The sequence below is a fragment of the Lygodium microphyllum genome, chromosome 7 (assembly GCF_053477565.2).
Source record: "Lygodium microphyllum isolate KBCC chromosome 7, Lygodium_microphyllum_v1.1.10, whole genome shotgun sequence".
Classification (NCBI taxonomy): Eukaryota; Viridiplantae; Streptophyta; class Polypodiopsida; order Schizaeales; family Lygodiaceae; genus Lygodium; species Lygodium microphyllum.
Genome location: NC_141141.1, coordinates 5,701,432 through 5,726,299, shown reverse-complemented (window position 1 = coordinate 5,726,299; position 24,868 = coordinate 5,701,432). Strand labels below are relative to the sequence as shown.

The 24,868-nt window shown below is 39.7% G+C and overlaps 1 protein-coding gene across 2 annotated transcripts in view; it reads left to right on the top strand.

The window, feature by feature from the left end:
* The window catches only part of LOC148033141 (ATP phosphoribosyltransferase 1, chloroplastic-like), a 61,146-nt gene extending 36,970 nt beyond the window's left edge, over window positions 1–24,176 (top strand). The window contains exons 5-12 of one of the 2 annotated variants that reach the window (XM_087680909.1): window positions 5,788–5,853; window positions 5,964–6,071; window positions 6,228–6,311; window positions 22,684–22,785; window positions 22,866–22,979; window positions 23,068–23,148; window positions 23,229–23,348; window positions 23,494–24,176. In XM_087680909.1, coding sequence (XP_087537035.1) covers window positions 5,788–5,853; window positions 5,964–6,071; window positions 6,228–6,311; window positions 22,684–22,785; window positions 22,866–22,979; window positions 23,068–23,148; window positions 23,229–23,348; window positions 23,494–23,592 — 774 coding nt within the window. In that variant the 3' untranslated portion in view covers window positions 23,593–24,176. The remainder of the gene's footprint in view (window positions 1–5,787; window positions 5,854–5,963; window positions 6,072–6,227; window positions 6,312–22,683; window positions 22,786–22,865; window positions 22,980–23,067; window positions 23,149–23,228; window positions 23,349–23,493) is intronic. The other variant, XM_087680908.1, reaches the window with a different exon arrangement.
* Window positions 24,177–24,868: the final 692 nt, after the last annotated feature.

Here is a 24,868-nt window from a genome sequence, read left to right as displayed (position 1 = left end):
AGAAGGTCAAATTTCAGCATGAACAGCCAACCATTTAGCAACCATTAGTTAAAGATTCTGTCACATTTGATTCTGAAAACGAGCAATAACCTATTGTGCTATAGACTGAAGATAATGGACAGCAAATATGTTGTGAGCGCGGCTAATGGAAGCGTGAAGATTTCAGCAGAAGTGTGTAGGTGATTGAGAGTGACAGAGAGAGAGAGTACGAGCTGATTTGGGTGTATGTACAACATAATAATACACGTGTACAATACACGGAGGTGAATAAAGGGCCTTTACATCCCAATAACCTTCCACTTAAAGGTCCAAAGTGAACCTTTAACCAATTCCCACGAGTCGTATGCAATGCTCATGCTGAGCCTTGCTTAAACTTTTAGTAAGAACATTTGTACGATTGTCCTGTGTTTTAATCTTGGTCAATGTGATTAGACTATCTTCTATAATCTGTCTGATAAAGTGATATTGCACATCTACATGCTTTGTGTGTGAATGATACATGGCATCCTTTGCCAGATACACAACACTCTGGCTATTACACCCCAACATTGGAGTACTCATAGACATGTTGAGGTCCTCTCCAAGTTTGCTCAACCATATAGTTTCCTTAGAAGCTTTAGTAGCTGATATGTATTCAGATTTAGTAATACTTAGTGCTACGATGTTTTGCACCAAGAGACGGCCCCGCCAACAATTGTAAAGATATACCCGCCCCAACATTGGAGTACTCATAGACATGTTGAGGTCCTCTCCAAGTTTGCTCAACCATATAGTTTCCTTAGAAGCTTTAGTAGCTGATATGTATTCAGATTTAGTAATACTTAGTGCTACGATGTTTTGCACCAAGAGACGGCCCCGCCAACAATTGTAAAGATATACCCGCTAGTGGACTTGCAAGTGTCCAAGTCACCTGCCATGTTTGCATCACAATAACCCTGTAGACTAAGTGCACCTTGCCCATAGCAAATACACTTTCTTTGTGTACCCTTTAGATATCTACGAATACATTTGACAGCCTCCCAATGTGGTTTGCCAAGATTTTGACATAAACATGCTGACAACTCCCACTGCATGAGCAATGTCTGGACGAGTAGCGACCATAGCATACATAAGAGAGCCACAAGTTGATGCGTAAGGGACTCCCTTAATAGCATTGGCTTCCATGTCATCTTATGGGCTGTTGGCTTTACTAAGCATAAGATATGGAGGTAAGGGTACCCCAAGAGGCTTAGCTTCAGCCAGGTTAAATCTGTCCAGTACCTTTTCAATGTACTTCTCTTGAGATAAGAACAACAATTTTTGCGTTCTATCCTTGCTTATCCTCATGCCCAATATATGCTGTGCATTCCCCAAATCTTTCAAGGAGAAAGCTGATTTCAGTTGATCTTTGAGAGCATCCAAGCTAGTCTTTCTTTTTCCAGCTAGCAACATATCATCCACATACAAAAAAAGTATGATGGGATCGCCATCTGTATCCTTTTTCATGTACAAACAATGATCTGCATGGCAGCGTTTAAACCCATGAGAGAGCATAAAAGCGTCAAACTTTTTGTACCACTGCCGTTTTGCTTGCTTCAGCCCATACAAGCTGCGCTTTAGTTTGCACACCAATTGCTCTTTTCTAGGAACTACGAAGCCCTCGGACTGTTTCATGTAGATCTCCTCATCAATGTCACCATGCAGAAAAGCTGTTTTCACATCCATTTGGTACAACTCTAAATCCAATACAACAGTGAGAGCAAAAAGCACACATAGAGTGGTCATCTTCACAACAAGTGAGAAGACCTCTTGGAAGTCAATCCCTTCCTTTTGTGCATACCCCTTGGCAAGCAGTCTTGCCTTGTACTTGGGTTTCCCATTAACTGTCTTTACTTTGTAAACCCATTTGTTTGAAAGAGGCTTTCTTCCTTTGGGCAATGACACAAGATCCCAAGTATCATTAGCATACAAAGATTTAATCTCTTCTTGCATAGCTAGCTCCCACTTATTACTGAATTTTCATTACTTGGCCTCTTTATATGTAAGAGGCTCACCCTCATTTGTAAGGTTTACCCAATGCAAAGAGGGGTCATATCTATGTGGTTGCCTTCTTAAATGTGTAGACCTACGTATCCAATGATCTACATCCTCAAGAATTGGGTCTACATCTGGAGGCATGCTATTTTCAGCATTTATTGGTTGCTATAAGCCATTTTCAGCATGCTTGTTGTACAACACTTTCATTTTCATTTCCAACACTTACATTTTCATAATCAGCAAGTCTATCTTGCAGTCCATGATCTCCTTGTGCTTCTATTTGCTGTCTGTCATCATCTGGCTAAAAAATAACCAGTTGATCATCAGTTTCAGCATGTGGTACAACATCATGAGGTTCATCATTTGAAGTAATAGATGGTTGCAAATTCGGAAATTTGACATTTTTCATGTCTTCATTAGAGGCTAAAGTACTTTTCAGCAACTTTGCCTTACTAAACACAACAATACGGCTGCGAACAATTTTCTTGAACTGTGGTAACTACATTCTATAGCCAAATTCACCCTCATCACCATAGCCCATGAAAATGCCTTTGGTGGATTTCAGGTCAAGTTTACTCCTAAGCTCATCTCTAACATGCACAAAAGCATCACAACCGAATATTCGTAGATTGTTATATAAGGCCGATTTGCCAGACCAAACCTCCTCAGGGATGCCATTATTTAAGGATGTGTTTGGAGAGGGGTTGCAAATGTGAACCGCGGTTTTAAGTGCCTCTCCCCAAAATTCATGAGGGAGATTAGTAGTGGACAGCATGCACTGCACTCTCTCACATAAAGTCCTATTGTATCTTTCAGCCACACCATTTGAAGAAGGGCTGTAAGGAGCTGTAAGCTCCCTCTTGATTCCATGCAAGTCACAAAAAGACTTAATCTCAGTAGATGTGAACTCGCCCCCATTATCAGTTCTCAAGCATTTCAGCTTTCTACCTGTCTAAGTGGTCACAAATGCATGAAAAGTTTTAAAAACAACAAACACTTCACTTTTCTTTTTCAACAAATAAATCCAAGTCTTCTTGGAACAATGATCAATAAAAGAGACAAAATATGTAGCACTACCCAACGATTTCATGGGCATACTACATACATCAAAATGCACTAAGTCCAAGACATTGGACTTACGGGAGACACCATAGTAAAATGAATTTTTCATTTGCTTTCCAAATTGACGTTCATTACAAAAATCAAGTTTAGAGTCTTTTCCATCAATCCTTTTCAAAGAAGTAAGGACATCAAGTCCTTTTTGGCTCATATGGAATCTCTTGTGCCACAACTCCAAATGACAACCAATTTCAGCAATTGCAAGAAACTTGCCATTCAAAACTTTACAATGCAGACAATACAAAGTGCCCTTCCTGGTTCCTCTCGCAATCAGCATGGAACCCTTTTTCAATTTCCACAAACCACCACCAAATAGTGTAGTGTAACCATGCAAGTCAAGTTGTCCAATAGATAGTAAACTCTTCTTGATGCCAGACACATATCTGACATCTTTTAACACAAGCTCTTGCCCATTTTCCAAAGACAAGTATACAGTGCCTACGCCATCAATGCTGCAAGCATGGTTATTTCCAAGATATACTTTTCCATAACTGCATGCATTGAACATAGCAATACACTCCAAGCAAGGAGTTACATGGAAAGAGGTACTAGAGTCTACAATCCAAGTTTGAGTGACACCATCATCAACTGACAAAAGTGTATCAATCACGTCAGTCTTTGTAATTTGCTTATCCTGCATGTGGCATACAAGGACATCATAATCTACTGCACATAGTACATCAACCTCTGCATTCGAGAGCTCCTCTATGACTACACTAGAGGCCACATTGGCCTTTTCCTTGCCTTTGATTGCCTCAGATGCATTTGTCTTATCCTCTTTTTTTTTTTTGTCTCTTGCATTCTTCTTTCTCTCTTGTTCCTTCTTGTAGTATCTGCAATTAGGCTTCTTGTGGATTAATGGATTTTTGGCCGTTGCGAGAGGAGTGATAGTGCTAAGAGATGGAGAAGATGTGTAATGGGGATAGGATGAATGGGGAGGATAGGAAGGTAGAGTGGAGTACACTTGGGAAATAATCCCTGAGTGCCCACCATGCATACGAGAAGTGTGCATAGCGGATCCAAATGTGGCCAAAGGCGGATTGGGTTTGGGTATGGGTATGGTAACTGCCTGTGGAGCCCAAGGTGGAGTGATTGGAGGGTGGGTAGATGGTGGGATGGAGAAAGAGAAATTGCTAGGAGCGGAGATGACAGAAATGAGCATTTGTTTATGGTGCAGCACATGAATAATTCTGTGATAAGTGCAGAAGAAAGCAACGATGTGTGGTATGTTGACTCGGGTGCATCAAACCACATGACAGGTCATGCAGAATGGATGGAGGATACAAGGAAAATGGAAAAAACAAGATTTGTGGAGATTGGTGATGATACTGCACATCCTATTGTGTAGATTGGAAAAATTCCGTTGATGTGCAAGTACTCCTCAAACTCTTCATTTGTAAGATGACCAAAACGAGAAGAAGAAGATGGTAAAGTTGAAGGTGTCTCTACCTCCTCCTCGAGACCATAATACTTTCTCAGAGCCTCCAATGATGGAGAAGCTTGATAGGGCGTCATAGGATTAGAAGAAAAAGTTGCTTGAGACATTATGGGTCAGAATCGAGTTGCATGTGAGTCTTGTACAAAGACTAGCCTCCACAATCGCGGTATGATACTCTTTTGAAGAGCACTCGCTTTGATACCATGTGGAGATATGCTAGGGCTTGCATTGAGGAAACATAGCATGTACGACCAAGACTGAAACACAAAGATTCAGATAGAGACAAGTAAAACTCAAACCCTAAACACAAAATGCAAAACACAAAAACTCAAAACTCAAATACTAAGACAAACACAGAGAGGAAGCTCTGAAGTGAATGAATGCTGTAAATGAATGTAAGAGTGTACAGAATGCCCGAGGAAAGAGCAATGCAGTGTTGGAGAGTGACGTCCACGAATGACAGATCCCAAGTGTAGTAACCACCAGTCGGAGTGCAGGAAACACCAAATGCTGATCACTAGAGTGCCAAGGAATTGAGGTGACAACAGGAGGGGTGTTTGCTGATGTAGACGGCCTGTTGGACAGCAAAAACACACATATTGCAACAGTGGCCCAGTGGGAGAGATGGCAGCAGCTTATTGCCTGGCACCAGGTGCTGAAATCATAGGTTGATCAGGTGCTATGATGACGCAGCAGATGGAGACCTCAAAACAGTAAGGCAATGGCTGAAAACAAGCTGCATAGGGTTTATCATCCCTTAGCCTGCTCCTTGAGTGTGGCAATCTTAAGCTCCTTGAGGCTTGAGCACTCAGGTTGTATCTTGTAGCTCTAGTTACTCATGTGTTGTTGTGTAGTGTACACTCTGCATTCTCTGCAAAACCCATTGTTTCCGCGTAGTGCCAAGGCTGGCAGCTTCTTACCCTTTCTTTTTTGCAAAACCCCTAATTGGCAATCAGACCTGCAAGCTCTTTAGTCAGCGTATTATTTTGGCATGATTTGTATTTGTTGAATGCATTATGCATCAAATGTGATTTGACTTGGAATCCCTTGTGCTTGATTGTTTGTTTGACCTCTTGTGACTTTTTTGTAGCCCAGCTCTATGATGTATCTTAAATTGCTTACAGTGGTCTTTGATTTTATATTCAATTAAGGGAGTCGAAGAAGGCTTTCTTATTTTCACGGACAATTCACCACTGTACTTGAAATGTTTTCAGGGTGATGAAGATTTGATCATAGTGCACGATGCTCTGGAGTTTGGAGAATGCCATTTGGCTATAGGTGTAAGTGGGATTGTTACTTTACATTTAATTTCTGGGGCCATTGTGATGGTTTTATTTTCTGTTCTCATTGAATCTAGAGGTATGATTGTTTAGCCTATTTTTAATTGCAGGTGCCAACTTATGGAATTTTTGCTAATGTTTCATCAATAGCTCAACTGGCAGCTATGCCACAATGGACTGCTGAAAGGCCTTTGAGAATTGTCACTGGCTATACTTACGTGGGTTTCTGCTTGAAAAAAAAGAAGTTATTGTTTGGATTACACTTTCTAACATCTTATTCATTGCGACAATTTTAATAGGCAGTGGTCTGAATTTGTCCTCTGTTTTTCACGATCAATGTGAAAATCTTAACAGTCAAAGTCCTAACTTTGCAGCTAGGAAGACAATTTGTGGAGAGAAATGGGCTCAAGCATACACAACTATTGACAGCTGATGGGGCCTTGGAAGCTGCTCCTGCTGTATGTAGCGCTCATTTGAACAATTTTGGGATGAATTGATTGGCTTGTTTACTACTTGTGTTTGCTATTTGCCAAGTGGCAGCCTTTCAAAAGCAGTTTTTAGTGTTAATTAATTTATTTTCAGAATGAAATTCCTGAAAATTAGTTAATTATCCATTGGACCATGCCCTTTAATTGGCTAGCGCTGTCCACTTTTAATGTGCTAATCCCTTTGGGACTTTAAGTTATTCACAACATTAAATGGTGTTAGATCAGCATTAATTAATTAATTAATACCTAGTTCTAATGTCACCTTAGGACATTTTAAAGGCCCTATTAATGTCCTAGGCCCAAATTGACACTAGGCACCTACAAGTACATGCCTAACATAACTTAATACTACCTTTGGCAATGCAAACCATTGCATGCTTGTGGTACTTAGCCTATCATTGCGACTTAATTGACTTGCACTTCACATGTGCACCTCACATGTGCACAACTCAATATTGCCAAATCTAAGCATTAAAATACATGTCCATGTGACTTTGTGTCCAATTCCCACCACAAAACTCTAGGGTGACACCGGTTTAGCAAGTCAACTCTCCTCCAGGGGTGCTACTATAAATAGCAGTCCCCAACCAAGCTCTCTATTATAGTGTTTTGCAGACTCCACCACTCTTCCCCCATCATCTTGCATATTTCCTATGTCATCAGCTTGGTGTAGTGTCCTCGTTGACGCCTTGGGCCATGTACAAGATCAATCCTTCTTGTATCAAGCATTCCATTTTCACATAAGTGTAGATCGTTTCTTCTATTCCCTGTTTTCATATTAGTCTCTTCCTTCCCTCTTTGATGTTTGTGTTTCTTTTTCCATTGCGGATGCGCACAAGGTTGACTTCAAGGGGTTTAGATTTAGAAAAACGAGTTCAACACATAAGATTCGACCAATAAGCAATCACAAGAACTCAACTAGCATTGAACATCAAAGGTCTTAAAGTGGGATCACTAGAATTGTGCACTTCATACTTAGGAAGCGGGAAGTTATCCTGCACAGAATATTCATTGGTGCATATGTAGGTGTTTGAAAGCCGGTCAAAATTAAAGGGCATCTCAAAAGAAGATTGTGAGGACTGTTTTTCGTAGACTTTGAGAAGAGAGACTAAGAAATGGTACTTTTAGTAATACATATATGCCAATGAAATCCACTCATCACAAAAAGAAAAAGAGATTTGCCAACTTACCAGGCTATAATGAAAGCCTTGGTTTTCAAGTCTGGAGAAGAAAAAGCATAATGGGAGATCATGGAGAAACTGGTAAAGATCAAGCAAAGGAAATTGAAGTCCAGGAAGTTTGTGGAAACAATAAAGTATTTAAGCACGATGGATAACCATGCCACCCAAGATGAGGATATGCACTCATGGTTTCTAAATGGAACTTTAATCAAGCAATTAGCAAGGCAAAAATTGCCACACCCACCAAACCCTTTAAATAATTGGTGTAGAGATTGTGAAGATGAAAGCAAAGGTACAGAGCGGGAGTTGAAAGAAATCTTTAAGTAAAAGTAGTAGTGGTTGAAAATCATGGATTTTGACACTCACCAAAAGCACAAAGAGGAGAAGGATTCTTTGCCGAAGGAAGTAAAGAGGTTGAAAGAAAGTTTGTCGCATACATTGCATAACAAAGGATTAGATTGAGAGTTTTGCAGTGTGTGGGATTACTATGAAAAACAAGGATATCAATTGAAGGAATGTTCCATTAGATTTGCACTTGTTATGTGATTGGCAGGTGCAGTAGTAGTAAGACCAGAGGTTTGGGAAATGATTATTAATTGAGGAACTTCGATAGACCTCCTTGGAGAATGTTCTACTATTACAAGTGGGGAGTTTGGGCACTTTGGTAGAGATTTCCAAAAAGAAGAAACACAAAAGCTTAAGGCTAGTTGCTTGCTCTATTAGTTGTTAGAATGGCCATCCTAGTGGTTGTAAACTTAACTCTGTTCTTGAAGGCTAGTTGCTTGCTCTACCAGTTGTTAGCATGGCCATACTAGTAGTTGCGATATTAACTCTTTTGTTCAGGCAGCACGACACCAAAACACAACAAATTTTTAATATGTTTGTAGGTTTCTTTGAAGAGCTATGAGTATCCGTTCGATGCATTTGATGACTCGGACAGGGGTTAATCCATTCTTCTTCAAATTGATGGTTTTAGGAATCCGAATATCATGAAGAGTGACACAAAGATCAAAGACGAGTGCCTTGATCCTAAAGACAGTGATACTTTTAGAGGTCTTGAAGATTGGAGTGGCCTCATTTTTCCAATGCTTTTCTATATGTCTCTAAGAAGGTCTCTATTGCAATTCCTTGTATGGTGGTCCTAGCACCTTCAATGGAGGTGCGTGTTCTTTCTTCTTTCTCAAAAGAAGACTGCCTTGATGGCTCAAATCACTTCCTTTGATCGTACAAGTGGAGTGTATCCTTGCTACCTTCCATTTATGAGCATTTGTTACTATCCCAATCCCTCTTCATCTAGAGGAGGATCTCTTCATTGGTTCTACGTTGAGCCAAGCTCCTCTTTGGGATTAACTTAACTCTAGAGCTTGATCTTTTCTCTTTATGAGTTTGCAAGATTTTATCTTTATGCATACTTATGGACTTTGGATCACATTGAAGGTATGGACAAAGTTATATTTTCTCCATCAATTCGAGACGTTTTTTCATTGCCTTACCATTGAGAAGAAATTTTGGATGGTTTCTATTGATGATTCTCCTTCCATGAAGGATCACATCAATAAGATGGAGGAATTGTATGATGACCTTGTATTTGTTGGCAAGATGGTTTAGTTAGAGGGCATGGCGATGATTTTTATTACTCATCTTCAATTTAAAAAATATGATGTCTTCTATACTAGCTTGCTTACCTCCAAAAATTGAGATACCATTCTACGGGAGGAGTTAGCTCTATTGATTTTGGAGCAAGAAAGTGGCTCAAGGAGATTGGAGTGAGTGGATCTAACTTTACAAGCTTTTATTATAGGTTCGGGATGGGGAAACAAGGAGGACAACAAGAAGTTCAAGAACAAGTAGAAGAAGTAGGTTAAGCATGTAACACAATTGGTCACAATTTGATAAAAACCAACACAATTTTCAATAGAGTGACACAAGTAGAGAGAGAGAGAGAGAAGACCAAAATGTTGCATACAAATGTCTGGGAGATTTCAAAAGTCCCAGTGAAGCTAACATTTATGCTATGTTGAACTAAATTGAGTAGGTACAAAATGATATCTGGACTAGATACAATCTAGAGGTACTCCCAGTGCGGTGTGGAATTGCTCCTGGGGGTGTTCATCCTAAGATGTCCCGCATGAGTCGGTCTAGCATGGAGAGGCTAAAGCGGCGGGGCAAGGCCCTCCGATGGCGGCGTAGTATCCCTTGTATCTTCGACCAGTGTCTTCTGCGGGGACGGGGGCCGGCGGGGCGTGGTCGCCAGGCTTTACCTCTCGTTGTGGCTATTTCTAAGGTGGTCCTCGGGGGCTGGGAGGCCGGTTGGGCTGGTGGGGCCTTGGTGGTGGGGAGGGTAGCTGGTATTTGGTAGAAGTCGTTGAGTGTGCGTTGGTTGGTGGCTCCTTGTCTTTGCTCCGTGGTTCGTAGGAGGTGGTCTCTGTGGCGTCGTATTTCCAGTAGAAAGAGCCCCAGGCATCTCTGGTCTTTGAATTCCATCACCTTGGAGAGTGGTCCAAATCCTTCGCTGAATAGGCAGTGGAAGCATCCCCGGATTTCGTAGTACACTGGGCATCTACAGATATAGTGTTCCTCTGTCTCTGGCTCGAGATGGCAGAGCTGACAGATTCGGTCTTTTGGGGGGAGGGGGTTGGCCCCGTATCTGCCCGTTTCGACCCGTAGTTGGTGTGAGGACGTGCGGATCTGTCCGATGGCACTTCTGACCCCGTGAGACAAGTGTGTGTCCATGTAGCTTGGGCGGGTGATGAAGCCGTTCGGGGAGATATGCAGGAAGTGTTCTCGGTAGAAAGCCTTCTTGGTTCCTAGTTCCGATGTGGGGGTCACCCATGTCCTGGTGGTGTCTGTCTGGATGATAGAGAGAGAGATGTATTATAGTTTGAAGGAAACAGAGGAGCAATAGTTAGCACAATTAGAACTTACATTTTGATGCGGAGCTTGAACCTCCTGATCACCCTTGAGTTGATTTCATGTACATGATAAGAGATCCTGATCTTACTCTCAATCTCATTGCCAATCACAATGATAATCACAATCCCAAATTGTTGGATAAAGATGAAGAATAAAAATTGCCTCAATTAGTTGTGCTCTATATGAATCCGTGAATTGTGTATCTTCTCAAATAATGTATTTCTCAAGAAAAGCCTGTTCCAACTTGTCGATATACCAAGCTAGATGTGTGGGCATGACTCTTAATCCTATTTTTGATCTCAATTCTCATAATCAAACTCAATAACATAGGAGAAAATAATCATACACAACTCAAAAAGAAAAGAATTAAGAAATAGGAACTCCTTATATCTATGTAGTTTGAATTGTTGTGAAGTAGTTAGCAACTTATTTTTATTGTAACTTTTTGCTATGAACTTAGAATATAGATGTATTGTTACTCAAATCGATTGGAACACGGCTGGTTGACAAGGCAACATAGGAAGAATTGTAAAATTAGGCTTTTTATGAGACAAAACGATGATTTTAGGTTGACTATCATACAGAACATGTTTTTGTTTTTCATGACTCATGCATACTATTTTAGGCATTATTATGTATTTTATTGAAAAAAACAATAATATCCATTAAAAATATTAAAAATATCATTTATAGCCAATATGATTGTATTTAATCTATGTAAACTATATAGTTTGAACAATACTATTAATAAGTCCATGGATATATACTTTGATTATAGCACGATTTATTTATTATATTACAATCCATTAGATAATATAATATATAGTTTTTCACATGGAAGGATCATACAATTAATATGTTTGATAGTTTTATGGAGAAGATCGTTTCAAAGCACTCAGAGTCCTCTTAAAGCTTTGACATAGACTCAAATGGGCAGCCTAAATACCCATAATATGGGAAGGTGCCTACCCTCAGGACAAGTGTTGGAAGAAATATCCTTGCCTTTGCTCGAGAGCAAAGCATGGAGCTAAATCATTTGTGCCTTTCTCCACCTTTGCTTTAGTTGTTACTTATTACATGTACGTGTTTCTTCACATCCATAAGATGGAGGAGCGTTCTTCTTTGATTGTCTCATCTTTCGAGCGGCCTTGACTCATTGATAGTGGCGCTTTGAGTTATATGAGTTCTCGAGGAGATTTGCTTTAGGGTCTTCATTCATCGGAGGGTATAGTCATTGTTAGTGACATTTATTCGATGTCTATCAATGGTGTTGACACCTTGCTATTATTACTTGACCATCCATTGAGCTCCTTTTTGGGCATTCTCTATGTTTGAGATTTGGGCTTTCTAGTTATTTTAGTAATGTCCTTAATAGACTCGGTACTCAGATTGTCTTCATAGAGCAAGTCCTCTTTATTTAGGCCTCTTCTTTAGGTGCCATTTTAGCGACATGTTGGCAGGGGCTACATAGGTTGCATTTTCCTTCCATTGTGTAGGGTCCTTTGAGGTAATCTTTTGTAGCTACACTTATTCCTGATTGTGCAGGGCCCTTTGAGGTGGTCTTCATAGGCACACCCGTTCTCAATGGTGCACACCACAGGTTCCATCTCATTCCTCACCATCTCCTTTGGCGGTTCGCTCCTACCCCCAGGCTTTTAGAAGGGGACAATATTGGTCATGTGGCTGTGGATTCCCATTCCCCTCGTGTTTTCGAGGGCGATTCTCATGATTGTGAGGAGCTAGCTTCATTGATGAACTACATCAATGGACTTCCTCAACATTGTCACTCCATCTGGTACCCTTAGATCCATTTCTTCTTCTTTGGCTTTCAGCCACATTGAGGATCTAAGTGGGAGCATTGGCAATCACTTATGCCATGCATAGGCATCTCTTGCTTGTGAGTCTCAGATTTAGATGAGGACATTAGGGGCTCTAACATTCTGTTTATATGTTACTTTTTGTGTTTTGATAGAGGAGACAGCTTTGCTAGAGCCTGCATTACAATGCGCTTCTTTTTCAGTCACTTTAAGTGTGTTCACATTGGCTGTTCCTGTTTTCCAGCCCTTGACATTTCTTTTTTAGCAACTGGAGCTTGCATTCTCACTAGCTTGATGGGGCGACCACTTGATTCAGCAAAACTGTTGGAATGCCTACATACCAGTTGGCCAGATGCTTAGCGCATTGGCTATTTATAGCGATCAGGCAGTGGCTGGTCATTCATTCATTCCTGCAGGTTCAGCACACTCCGAGTTTCAAGAATCTCCTCCATCTTTTGGTGCTGCATTTTTCATCACCTAATCCGGTGCCCTCCTTGATGCTTTGGGCAGCATGCTGGACTGATCAGTCCACATTGTATTTGGCGTTCTTTTGGAGTTCAGTGCAGATGTATCACTTTCATTCTCTTCTTTCGTTCCAGTCTTTCTCTTCCTTCCCTCTCTGACCTCATGTTTTCTTTTGTTGCATATTCTCACAATAGCTTCTCTTGGAGTCTGCAAAAGACGAAGATGATTGCGAAAACAAGTGTGCACCTGCAGAAGAGGAAGAAGTGATCTGCCCAAAGTGCCCACCAGCTTTAAATAGCTGAAATGCCTCTAAACTAGCTGACCAGCCAGCTGAGACACTAAATGTGGTAGTTGTCCAGCTAAATCTGACTGAGCAGCATGAGAAAATGCTGAAAGTGCTGACATGACAGGGGTAAAATGTAGATAGGGGCAAGCAAGGCAAATCACAATCTATAAGGGCTGCACAACCTGACTGGTGCTTTACAAAACCAAGAAATGCACACTAAATTTAGTGAGAAAAGAAATGCATGCTTTGAATAAAGGTGCCTTCTCTGTTAAAGCACATGATAGAGATGTTAGAGCTCCTAATGTCCCCATTTGTGGCTTAGACTGAGGCTCATAGCCAGGAGATGACAATGCATGACAAACATTATTGCTAACTATTTATCACGGAGTCATTAAGCACAACTTTGATTCTATGCCTTCCTATTGATTCTTCATGCTTTCCAAGATTCTTTTTTCTTTTAAGGACAGTCCCAAGTAGAGTGATTTGGGGATAAACAATAAAAACATATTTTTTCCTTTATTGCCTTTTCATAATTCTCGTTTTTTAGCTTAACCCTTTTTTTCCCTTGCAAATGTTGGTTGCTTTTTATCTTTACTTTAAGATGACTTTCTTTTGAAATCCCCAATGGGTTTAGTGTGTGATTCCGTAGCCTTGGACTTAAGACTCAACGGGCTTATAAATGTATCCAAGCGTGTATTATCTTCATAATTAAGGCAAATTCAATCACCTCTTCTACAAGCCTTGTCTAGTCCTCTAACAAAAATCTCTGGTCTTTTGGAGTCATGAGTTCCCTTTTACAAGCTTCGTCTAGCCCTCTTTACAAAATCCCTTGTCTTAGGTGTATTATGCTTGACTTACCTTTTACAAGCCTTGTTGAGCCCTATAACAATATCCCTAGTCTTCTAGAGTGGTCAATTCCCTTCCATGTGAAGATTATTTTGTAGTACTCCATACTTCACAATATATTTCAATGAGGGCCTACTCCTTTCCATGATCTTTCTTAATCCTCCCAAATTCTTTGAATTTCATTTGGTGGAAGGAATTCCTTTAAGAGGATGGTTTTAAATTGAGGTTAATCTTTAAGAATTTGTTGGTCTCTAAGATGATAAACCACCACTTGTATACTGCTAGCCCCAAATATAGGCTAGCCTCAAGGCTTAAGTGCTTGATACTCGGGTGGGGTATTCTTTAACATATGTAAATCCTATCATTTTTAAAGAATGAAAAATTGTATCTTTATTTTACTCTTTTTCTTTCTCATGGAATATTGTAATGGCTTGCTTTTGAGGTGTAAATGATCTGGATGTGGATATATTATATTGATTTTAGTGATTTAGTGACGGAAAGTGGAATGAAGATGATGATACAAAATGCATAGAAGGTGAAACACCAAACTCATTTTGACTTTGAGAAGCATAATTCAAAGAAAAAAAAACAAGAATTACCAAATTTTTCCTTATAATCCCCTCTATATGTGATAAGATACAAGAATAGATCTTTAAGAAATTTTTAACATGGTCAATAGATAATACTCTCTTCCTCATGAGCTTTATCGTTCGATGTTATCTTTCCTTCGTTGTTTCTGTTTTGAAGTTGGGGTTTTCGATCAAGGGTCTAGATTCTTCAATGAGTACCTAGCTTTGCTATCGTGAAAAGATACTCAACTACAAAATATAAACACAATTATATGACAAACATACAAAATGATAAAGAAATATGAATAGGGTTAGGGTAACACATAGACAAGGAGCATAGACGATGAATGAAAGTTGAATAGTGAATGAATAGAATGCTCAATGTAGCAAACTGACTATTCAAAGATAAAGTATTGACTCTTGAACTCTCGAACTCTCATGTCTCTAGGATTAGGGTAGAAATTAGGAATAGAAGAGCGTGTCGTACTCTGATTGATCCTAAAACACAAGATGCATTAATTTGATGACGTGGCAAGGTTGGGCGGGTTCGGGAACAACCAAATGCAGATTGCCGTTGGTCATAGCTACAAACACAAAGAGTTGTCCACGTGCTAGCAAATGGTATGTGGTTAGGGTGTAGACAGTAGTCACTAGGTTGGATAGCAAGCAGGAGAGGCTGAGAACGGTTACAATCGAGAGCAGAAGGTTGGATAACATGCGTGTGATGATACGAAATAGTGCCCAATAACTTAAGCTAAGATATTCTCCACAAATGGGGTATGGACAGTAGAGAGAAGGCACTTGCAAGTTGCAAAAATGAGATTGAGGCAGAGTGTTGGGCAACTTGTCTATTTATACATGGATAGGTCCTCCCAAATTAGGGTTTTACTTATGAGACACAAACACTCTTCAAGAATGCACATCTTTCAATGAAAGTTTGGTAAACTAATTAATTATGTGAAAACCTGCTATGGAGGAGAGAGAAATAAGAGATGGTAGACCATGACAACATGTGAGCTAAAAGAGTATATTAACTAAAGTGAGAATCATAGAATGCAAGTATAAAACACAACAAAGATCTAAGGTTGACCTGGCAAACCTTTCACACTCTAACTAGAGTTGAAATAACTTTACTCTAGGGCCTAGTATCACCACCTTAAAGTCCTTAGATACATCATCCTTTGACACTTTAATAAGTGTCAACACACCACATGAATTACATTGAGCACAACCTAGAATTGGTAAATTGTAACACCTTCCTACTGTGTCAATGTGATGAAGTACAAGGACCATCAAACACTGAGGGGTAATAAGTTCAAGGACTTGCGAAAAGCCTCAAACTTCTCACATAGTAAAGCTTTGGTGAAAATGTCTACAACATTTTCCTATGTGAAAACATATATCAAGCTGATCTCTCTTGCATAATATCTCTCTTTGACATAATGGTAATGAATCTCAATTGCATGAAATACATGATTTTGTGCTACTGCAATAACACTTTGATTGTCCGAGAGAATGGGTGTAGGATCCTTCAATAAAACTTGTAGATCAGCTAACAATTTGCACAACCATACATATTCTATTGTTGTTGTGAAAGCTTTCTCGTACTCGACCTTGCAAGACGAGATAGCCACTGTAGGCTGTTTACTGCTAAGCCATAAAATGCATGAATGACCCAAAAAGAAACAATATCCACTAGTAGACTATGAGAGTGTTTGTGTCCCCAGCCCAATTTGAAACACTATAAGCTTGTAGCTACAAGTATCCTTCCCTAGGAAATATCAAGGCATGTGTTTGAGTACCTTTGCAAGTAACGAAGGATTCGCTTAGCACAAGGACTTGAAAATTTAGTGCTTTGCTTAGCATTTGACTAAAATTTAATCAAATGTGCAGTTGTGACTTACACATGTGAGGTGCATGCTAGTTATCTAACAGTGGTGGGGGAGGGATGTAGGACCTCGAGATATTGGTTGGTGTAAAAGACAAAAGTTGTAATAAGTTCAACTTGAGAGGTACTAGGTGGTACTTGGTGTCTGATTTTGGCCTAGACCAATTTATTGGCCATTAATGTCAACGGTGATATAATACATTAAAGACTAGGCATTAATTAATTAGTTAATGCTAGTCTAGGGGCTAAGAAGTGCTTAACGATGCTTGGGAGATAAATTGGCCTATCCAGTTTAATTATTGGTGGTTGGTGGAATTATTTTTCTTGGCAAGAAGTATTTATTAACTTAATCTTTAGAATTAATATTTTGAAATTAATTTAACAAGCTAGATAATGTTGGAAAATGGGACAAGAAGGCTGCCATTGGGCAAACTTGCCCATGCAAGTGGGGAGAGGGCTGTTGGAGATTAATGGAAGATCATTGTGAGAGAAGAGAAGGCTCTAAGAGAGAGGGGAGCTACTGCTAAAGTGACCTACAACCACTAGGGACTGTGCTACGGCTGATGATAGCAATTTTGTGCCCTCCAAGACGAAGCGATAGCAGTCCAAAGGCTTTTGAGTTCTAGGTGCAGACCACAATAAACAAAAGGGTTTAGCAACATATTGGGCGGTCGAGAACTTTAGGCCATAGCTTCCAAGGCTGCCATAGCAGCATTAGATTTCTTCTCTTCCACATGAAGAAAATCAGGAATGCCTCTCTCTTCACCATTATCTCCATTCTCTAGCCATTTTTGAAGTTCTCTTAGCAAAATCCAGTCATCTCAGCCAACAAAGGTAGAGATTTTGGTTAATCTCTATTGTAAACCCGAGTTTACAATAGAAATTAGGGTTTGACAGATATCTCGAGATGCGTGCTTAGAATTGAGGGCCTAGGACTTGATTCTAGAGCTGAAATTGAAGAATTTCAAGGACATTCAAGAGGCTAGATGGCCAATATCAAATTTGGGGCCAAATTTGTCTTGCAAGGAGTAGGGTGAAGGCCAATCCTCGTGCAAACCAAGGGGCAAGTTGGTTTGAAGGCTTGCTAGTTGTATACGATAGCAAGAGGCACTGGGATTAGTGGAGGAGATTAGAGTGTCCAAGATTAAAGTGGTAAAGTGTGCATTTCAGAATTATTGAGTAACCAAGTTATTATCACCCTATTTGAGGAGAAATGATGGTTTCATGGTTCCATTGCCAGTATTTGAACCAGGAAACCAGCAAGAAGTAATCTTCGACAATCGACACCTGATTGTTTTCAAAACTTGGCGCTCCTTGTGGTATTTCTTCAACTTGTATTGCAAATGTATAGAGTACAACTAAGATTTTTCAATCTCCTCCACTAATCCAAGTGCTTCTTGCTGTCATAAACGAGTCTACAAATTGATTTGTCTCTTGATTTGCTAGGTGATTGGCCTTCACCCATGGTCCTTGGAAATAAGTTAGCCCAAATTTAATGCTGGCTGGTTGGTCTTTTGAATCCTTTTGAAATAGACTATTTGAGCTTTGAAAATTCAAGTCCAAGGCCTTTAAATATAGGCATGCTTCTCGAGGTGGTTGTCAAAGCCTAATTTCCACTATAAATTAGGGTTTAAAGCAAAGATTTATCAAAGTATCCACCTCCAATGGTTGGATTGCTTTAAAACTTAGACTTAAGCTAGGGAATGGTTGGAGAAATAGAGAGAATGTTGTAGAGAGAGAAAATGCAGAGATTTGTTATGAGAATTTGGTGAAGTTGAGGTGCTGACCTAGTTTTCTAGCCCCAATGGATTCACCAACAGCAAAAGGGAGCATGAAAAACCATGATATTGAGGAGAAAGTGTATCAGTTGCAATCGCCAGCTTCCCTTGGTCAAGTATTTGCAGTTATCTTCAGCAAAATGGTCTTCAATGGCTGGGAAATGGCCCCAAAAGTAGGCAGCAATAATTTAGTACCTCTTTCCAACAGCTTTAGAAAGAAAAAACGAGATTTTCTTATTCTTTCAATCTCAATTCATTTTTCCTTAACTTGCATGGGTAAGTTTTGCTAAGTGATAGCCTTCTAAGTTGAATTTCCAGCATTATCTAGCTCATCAAATTAATTTTTAGAATATAATGTGAGAAAAATAATATAACAAGCCAACAATTAAATTGGCAAGGCCATTTTTCTCCCAAGTATCTCTGAGCAGTTATTGTCCTTATAGTGGTATAGTTATTTAATTGATGCCAAGTCTCTGATGTCACCGCAACCACTTATAGTTAATTAAAGTCTTATAGGCCAATATCTGACACTAGAAACCACTTGTAGAATCTAACAACATAACTTGTTATAATATTTTCCTTTAGCACTAGCTTATTATTTGGGGTCCTTGGCTCGCTACCGTGAAACAACTTGCTTGTATATCACGTGCATCTCATATTTGCACATTTGATTTTTAAATTAATCAAATGCTAAGTAAAGCTGTTAGCAAAGCCTTTAAATTTCATGTTCTAGGTTTGTCATGAGGACATGAAATTTTAGTGCTTTGCTTAGCATTTGATTAAAAGTTAATCAAATGCGTAATTATCACTTGTATATGTGAGGTGCACATTAGTTATTTCACAGTGTGTGGCCAAGAACCTTGAGGTATGAAAAGGTGCGAAAGGCAAAAGTTGTAGTATGTTATGTTTGACAGATACTAGGTGGTATGTAACTAGCCTTTCTTCCATAGATGGGTGGTAAATCCCTGATTACAACTAAATTAAAGCAGCAAACAATTAATGCAAATCTGAAAATACAAATTTACCTACTGATCTTGGAAAATGCACACCTGATTGGCTCCAAAATTAACGCCCCTTTCGGTGTTTCTTTAGCTTTATTGAAGAATAAGTTGATTTACAATGGGATTTTCCCAATCTCTTTCGGTATTTCAACTCCCCTTGTTGTGATGAATCACCAGCAAGTCTTTAATCCGATTTGCCTCTTGATTCGGGCAATCAATTGGCCTTCATCCGCTTTGATGAAAATGGAAAATGTCCCAAATTCAATTATTTGTTGGTCCCTCCACTTGAATAGGCTAAAAACAGCTTCAGCCTTGTTCAATCCAAGTCTTGGAGCTTCCAATTTCTGGTACAATTCTGGAGGCTGTTGGTAAATCTTAATTTTTGTTGCATATAGTATTTACAGTAGAGAAATCTGAAATTTCTCAACCTCCAAGGGACCAAATGCTGAGATCTTCAGAGCAAGGTTGTGAAATGGTTGGGAGATGAGAGGGAAAGCTGTAGATAGAGAAAATTCAGAGTTTTGTCGTGAAGAATGACTGAAAATTAGTCAAATGCAGCTGTTGCCCTTCCACAACAGCTTGTAGATGCAAAGAATTGAAGAAAATTAGTAATTTATAGCTGCTGTCTTGTCTCAATAGCCTGTAGATGCTATCTCGTGCTGTTGATTGGTCTTCTTTTGCCCTTGGCAGCCTTAGAAGGTCCTCCAATGGCTGCAAATCAGACCAACAACCTCTCCTCCCTCTCCTTTGCAGGCTGAATTTATAGAAATGCTTCTCCAACCTCTAATGATGTTTTTCAGTCTTGCATGGGCAATTTTGACAAGTGGCAGTCTTCCCAAATGGGTTTTTCAGTAATTTTCATAATCAAATATTAATTTTCAGTCTTTAAAAATAATTAAATTGACTAGTCAACTTTCATTCCCGAGTGTCTCTGTGCCATCTTTGACCATCAGATTGGCGTTAGATACCATTAAATGCCACTTCTCTAGTGTCACCAATTGACACTTATGGCTAAATGCATGACCTAGGCCAACAAATGGCACCAGATACCACCAAGTATCTGTGCGGCATAACTTATAGCAACTTTTGCCTTTGACACCCTTAAACTCTTCGGATCCCAGACTCGCAAATTTACTTTAATCCCAGTTGCACCTCACATGTGCAACATTTACTTAATCATGTGATTAAAATTAATCCACATGTTAAGTGAGGTTTCAAAAATACATGTCCTCATGACATGGTACCCAGTGTGAGATTTTGGGGAAGATCAATTTATTGGCCATTAACATCGGTGGCATGAGATGGTACAAATTTTTTGAACAAAAAATAATTTTTGGATTAATATTTGGAATTAATGTTTTGAAAACTAATTCAAGTAAGTGAGGTAATGGTGGAAAATGGGATTAGAAGGCTACCATTTGGTAAAACTTGCCCATGCAAGTGGGGAGAAGGCTATTGGAGGCTAGTGAAAGACAAATTCCGGCCATTGTGAGAGAAGAGAAGGTTGTAAGAGAGAATAGAGATGTTGTTGAAGTAATCTACAGCCACGAGGGATTGTGCTACGGCAAGTGATAGCCGTTTTGTGGCCTCTAGGACTAGGCGATAGCAGCCTAAAATCTTCTAAGTGCATGTGATAGCTCAAAAGAGGGGTCAATAGTATATTGGGTAGCCTGCAATTATAGGCGATAGCTTCTAGGGCTGTCGTAGCAAGGCGACAATAGATTTCTCATCTTCTGCAAAGAAGATTAGAAAATGTCTCTCTGTACAACATTCTCTTATCCTCATGCCATTTCTCAAGTTATCCCAACAAAATACAACCATTTCAGCCATTAGGGGCAGGAATGTTGGCTAATCTCTCCTGTAAATTCTTATTAACAGTAGAAATTAAGGATTGATAGCTACTGCCTTGGGATGCATGTGTCAGAAGCATCTATGGTGAGATATGGAGAGGTAAAAAAGAAGTGCAGAAAGCAAGCTAGATAAGCTAAGCAAGCAAGAGAGATTGTCATGTGCAATGCCATGAGTATGGTGGATCTAGAGTTGACCACTCAAAAGATTGAAAAGGGATAAATGCTCTCAGATGCATGTTTACACGAGCAGAATGCTAATGGATTGGAGCTATGCAAGAAAGAACATACTCATGCAAACTATCATGCAATGGTGCCATTTGGATTGTTTACTTGTCCAAACGCCCTTTTACAATCATGATCATCCTTATGATATGGATGAAGATATATGCAATATACATAATGTGTGAATTAAATAACTATAATTAACACCTTGCTATCAACAAGAGAAGAAGACTGCCCCCTCTTAAACTGGAAGGGAAAGGTGGAGGGAAACATCATTTTCTTGTTATTTTGAATAAGTAGGGGAGAAAGCACCCAAGCCGATCCTAGGTAGGAAGTATTGTAGCAATGGCCAATTGATCGCCTTGATCAATAGGTCTGCAAAATTATCAAATGAAGGCACAAACTCTAGACATATAGTGCATAAATCAACTTGCTCTCTGATAACATGAAAACATACTGTAATATGTTGTATTCTAGGTGGGAGGATCGAGTAACGAGCTAGTGCAATCACACTTTGATTATCGTAGCAAAGGATGGTTGATGCAACTCATGGGAATTGAAGCACCACCAACAAGCTTCTCAAGCAGATGGCCTTCGTAGTACCAACAAAGAGAGCTGTGTATTGAGTCTCCGCCGTGGAAGGAGCCATCATCTCCTACTTATGAAGATATGCTAGGGTTTGCAGTGAGGAAACACAACATATATGACCAAGGGTGAAACACAAAGACTCAGACAGAGACACGCAAAACGCAAACTCTAAACACAAAACGCAAAATGCAAAAACTCAAAACTCAAACACAGAGACAAACACGGAGAGAAGAAACTCTGAAGTGAATGAATGTTGTAGATGAATGTAAGACGGTATAGAATGTCCAAGGGCATTACAATGTAGTGTTGGAGAGTGACATCCATTGGACATGGATCCTAAGTGTTGTAACCACTAGTTGGAGATGAGAGGGTGCTGAATAATGAAGGGCAACAGGCTGGCTGCCAGAACACAAAAGTCCAAGGCTGAAATCTGATAAACGCAGTAGTGTACCACCAAAAGAAGGCTGAAAACTGATCACCTGAGATAGAGAACTGCAAGGGACAATGGGAGAGGTGTTTGCGGACATAGATTGCCTGTTGGACAGCAAAGATTGCTCTGATACCACTGTTGGGTATGGAGCTCACGTGTGTGATGGCAGATGGAACTTCACACACACACACACACACACACACACACACACACACACACATATATATATATATATATATATATATATATAGAGAGAGAGAGAGAGAGAGAGAGAGAGAGAGAGAGAGAGAGAGTAGTACCCTCAAACTGAAAGATAGATTGATAATAATAAGTGAAAGATGTGAGATGCTGGTACAAGTGATAGGGCCTGAATATATTGGCTAGATTGTGTAGCTAACCCTTTGACCCTTATTTAATGCTAAGTGACACCTAAACACGCATTTTCCTTTCGTAAATGCATTTTCCTTCGAGCCAAATCCCTGACATATGTGAACTAATTTTGTGCCAGATGGGTACGGCTGATGCAATTCTTGACCTTGTTAGCAGTGGTACTACACTACGAGAAAACAACCTGAAGCAGATTGAAGGTGGCTTGGTTTTGAAAAGCGAGGTCCTGGTTATGTAATGTTTTCTGTTGTTCTGCAAAATTTGTGTTTAATTATTTCACATTTGACTGATAGATCTTTGCAGGGTGTCCTTGTTGCAAGTAAACGTGCTTTGATTCAAAGAGCTAGTGCTCTAGAGACAACTCATGAGATGTTAGAGAGATTAGAGGCCCATCTGCGGGCAAGAAATCAATTCACAGTGAGTTGTCCATTCTGTCAGAAAAACTTTTATATCCTATCTCATGATCTGATATCATGGGTGAGCTCACCTATCTAGCCGCTGGCAGATTGTGGCCAATATGCGAGGAAAATCAGAACAAGAAGTTGCTGAACGCATATTGAAGGGTACAGATTTTCACGGATTACAGGTACTTCCGTTATACTTTTGGAATGAAATTCTCTTTGCTGGCATTTCTTTTCTTTTGCCTTGTAAACTTGTTCTTTACAGGGTCCTACAGTAAGCCCTGTTTTTAGTGGAGCTGATGGGAAAGTGCAGACGGACTATTATGCAATAGTCATCTGTGTAACCAAAAACCGCCTCTATGATGCTGTCAAGCAGCTGAGAAAGGTACTTCTTGTCCCCAAAAGAATATAGCTGTATCTGAGAAACAGGAGGGGAAGCTTGTTGCGTACATTTAAAATTTGTTTTTTTGTTTCAATTTCCAAGTTTTATTCCACCAGTTTTGAAAATGTTGGTGTGTGGGTGTGGACAGGTTGGGGGAAGTGGCGTTCTTGTTTCTCCCTTGACTTACATTTTTGACGAGGAGCCTCCACGATGGCGAAAACTACTGAATAAACTGAATCTCGGCTAGGTTGCAGTCAAGCTAACGTCAGCTTCTCTCGTATTAGCAAGACATGACTGGCTCTCTGTTGTGTTTGGTTAGGAGTTCCTAACTTTTGTATGAAAAAGGGTTGGTAAAATGGTTGTACTTTACCTTGCTGAGTTGTGACCGATTTTGCCTGCATGAGGCAGGGAATGGCATTTTTGGTTGTATACCATCCAGATCAAAGAGATTTCGACAATGACTTTTGAACCACCTTTCTTGAATACCCTCCAAGCTGTGGACTGTGAAGATGGGCAATGCTATTGCATGTTAGGGTTTGCAATAATTGCATGGATAGTTTGGCATAAAGCTCTCTACAATCCTTGTTGGTCTCATCAATTGATAAGAGGAGAGCGGGCGAAGGGTTTTGGAATGTGTGATCAGGTGAAAACTATGCAGTTCTTTTGAAGATTAGTAGGCTTTTCTAATGTTTGAGTGGGTCTTTTTCCATGCCTAGAGGACCTTTTAATGGTGCAGAGAACATGTAAGCTGTTACTGGTTGTATGTTTCATCATGAAAAGCTTAATAAAACAGGTTAAACTACTCAGTTATTGCAAGGTTAAAAAAGTCAGGGATCAAAAGGTCTTACATCTGTTGTTAGTGTAATGTCAATAGAAAACAATGAAAGATGACACGCCAGAAAATAATGTTGTATTTTGACTCATATTATCGTGTTCCAAGTATGTCAGAGGATCTCTAGTTGCCGTCAGAGGATTTGGATTAGAAAGGTCATGATCGTCAAACCTGCAAGTTTTCTTGTTGCAAGATTTGGTCATTCTTGGGGCCTTCTTAGTTTAGTGATTCAATGTGTTGATGCATACAGAAACGTTTTGGAGTAATTAAGGTATCCTTCGTCAAATATTCACCTTTGTTGCCTTTGTGGCTTGATAAAGGTAAACGTCAACTTTTTGAGGAACGAATCTATAATAGAGCACATCTAAGTAGCCATTACTTGAAGGCTGTCAAGTGGGATCATCACCTAACATAGAATAAATTTGGTTTGATAATGCTTTTGCTAAAAATGAAATTGTTACAATAAAAAAAAATGTTTGAGAATGGGTTTCAGTCACCATGCTAGTTTGAAGCTGTGGCATGATGTGTAAAAGGCCACCCTTGAAAACATGCTCATCAATGTGGGACCTTATAAGGCATTGATGTGGGTTGGATCCCACAAAGTGGGTTTTAGATGTTTTGGTTATTCATTATATTTTATGTTCTCCACTTAAGGATGTTTTGTTTCTTTGAATTGGCATCGGCATGCCTT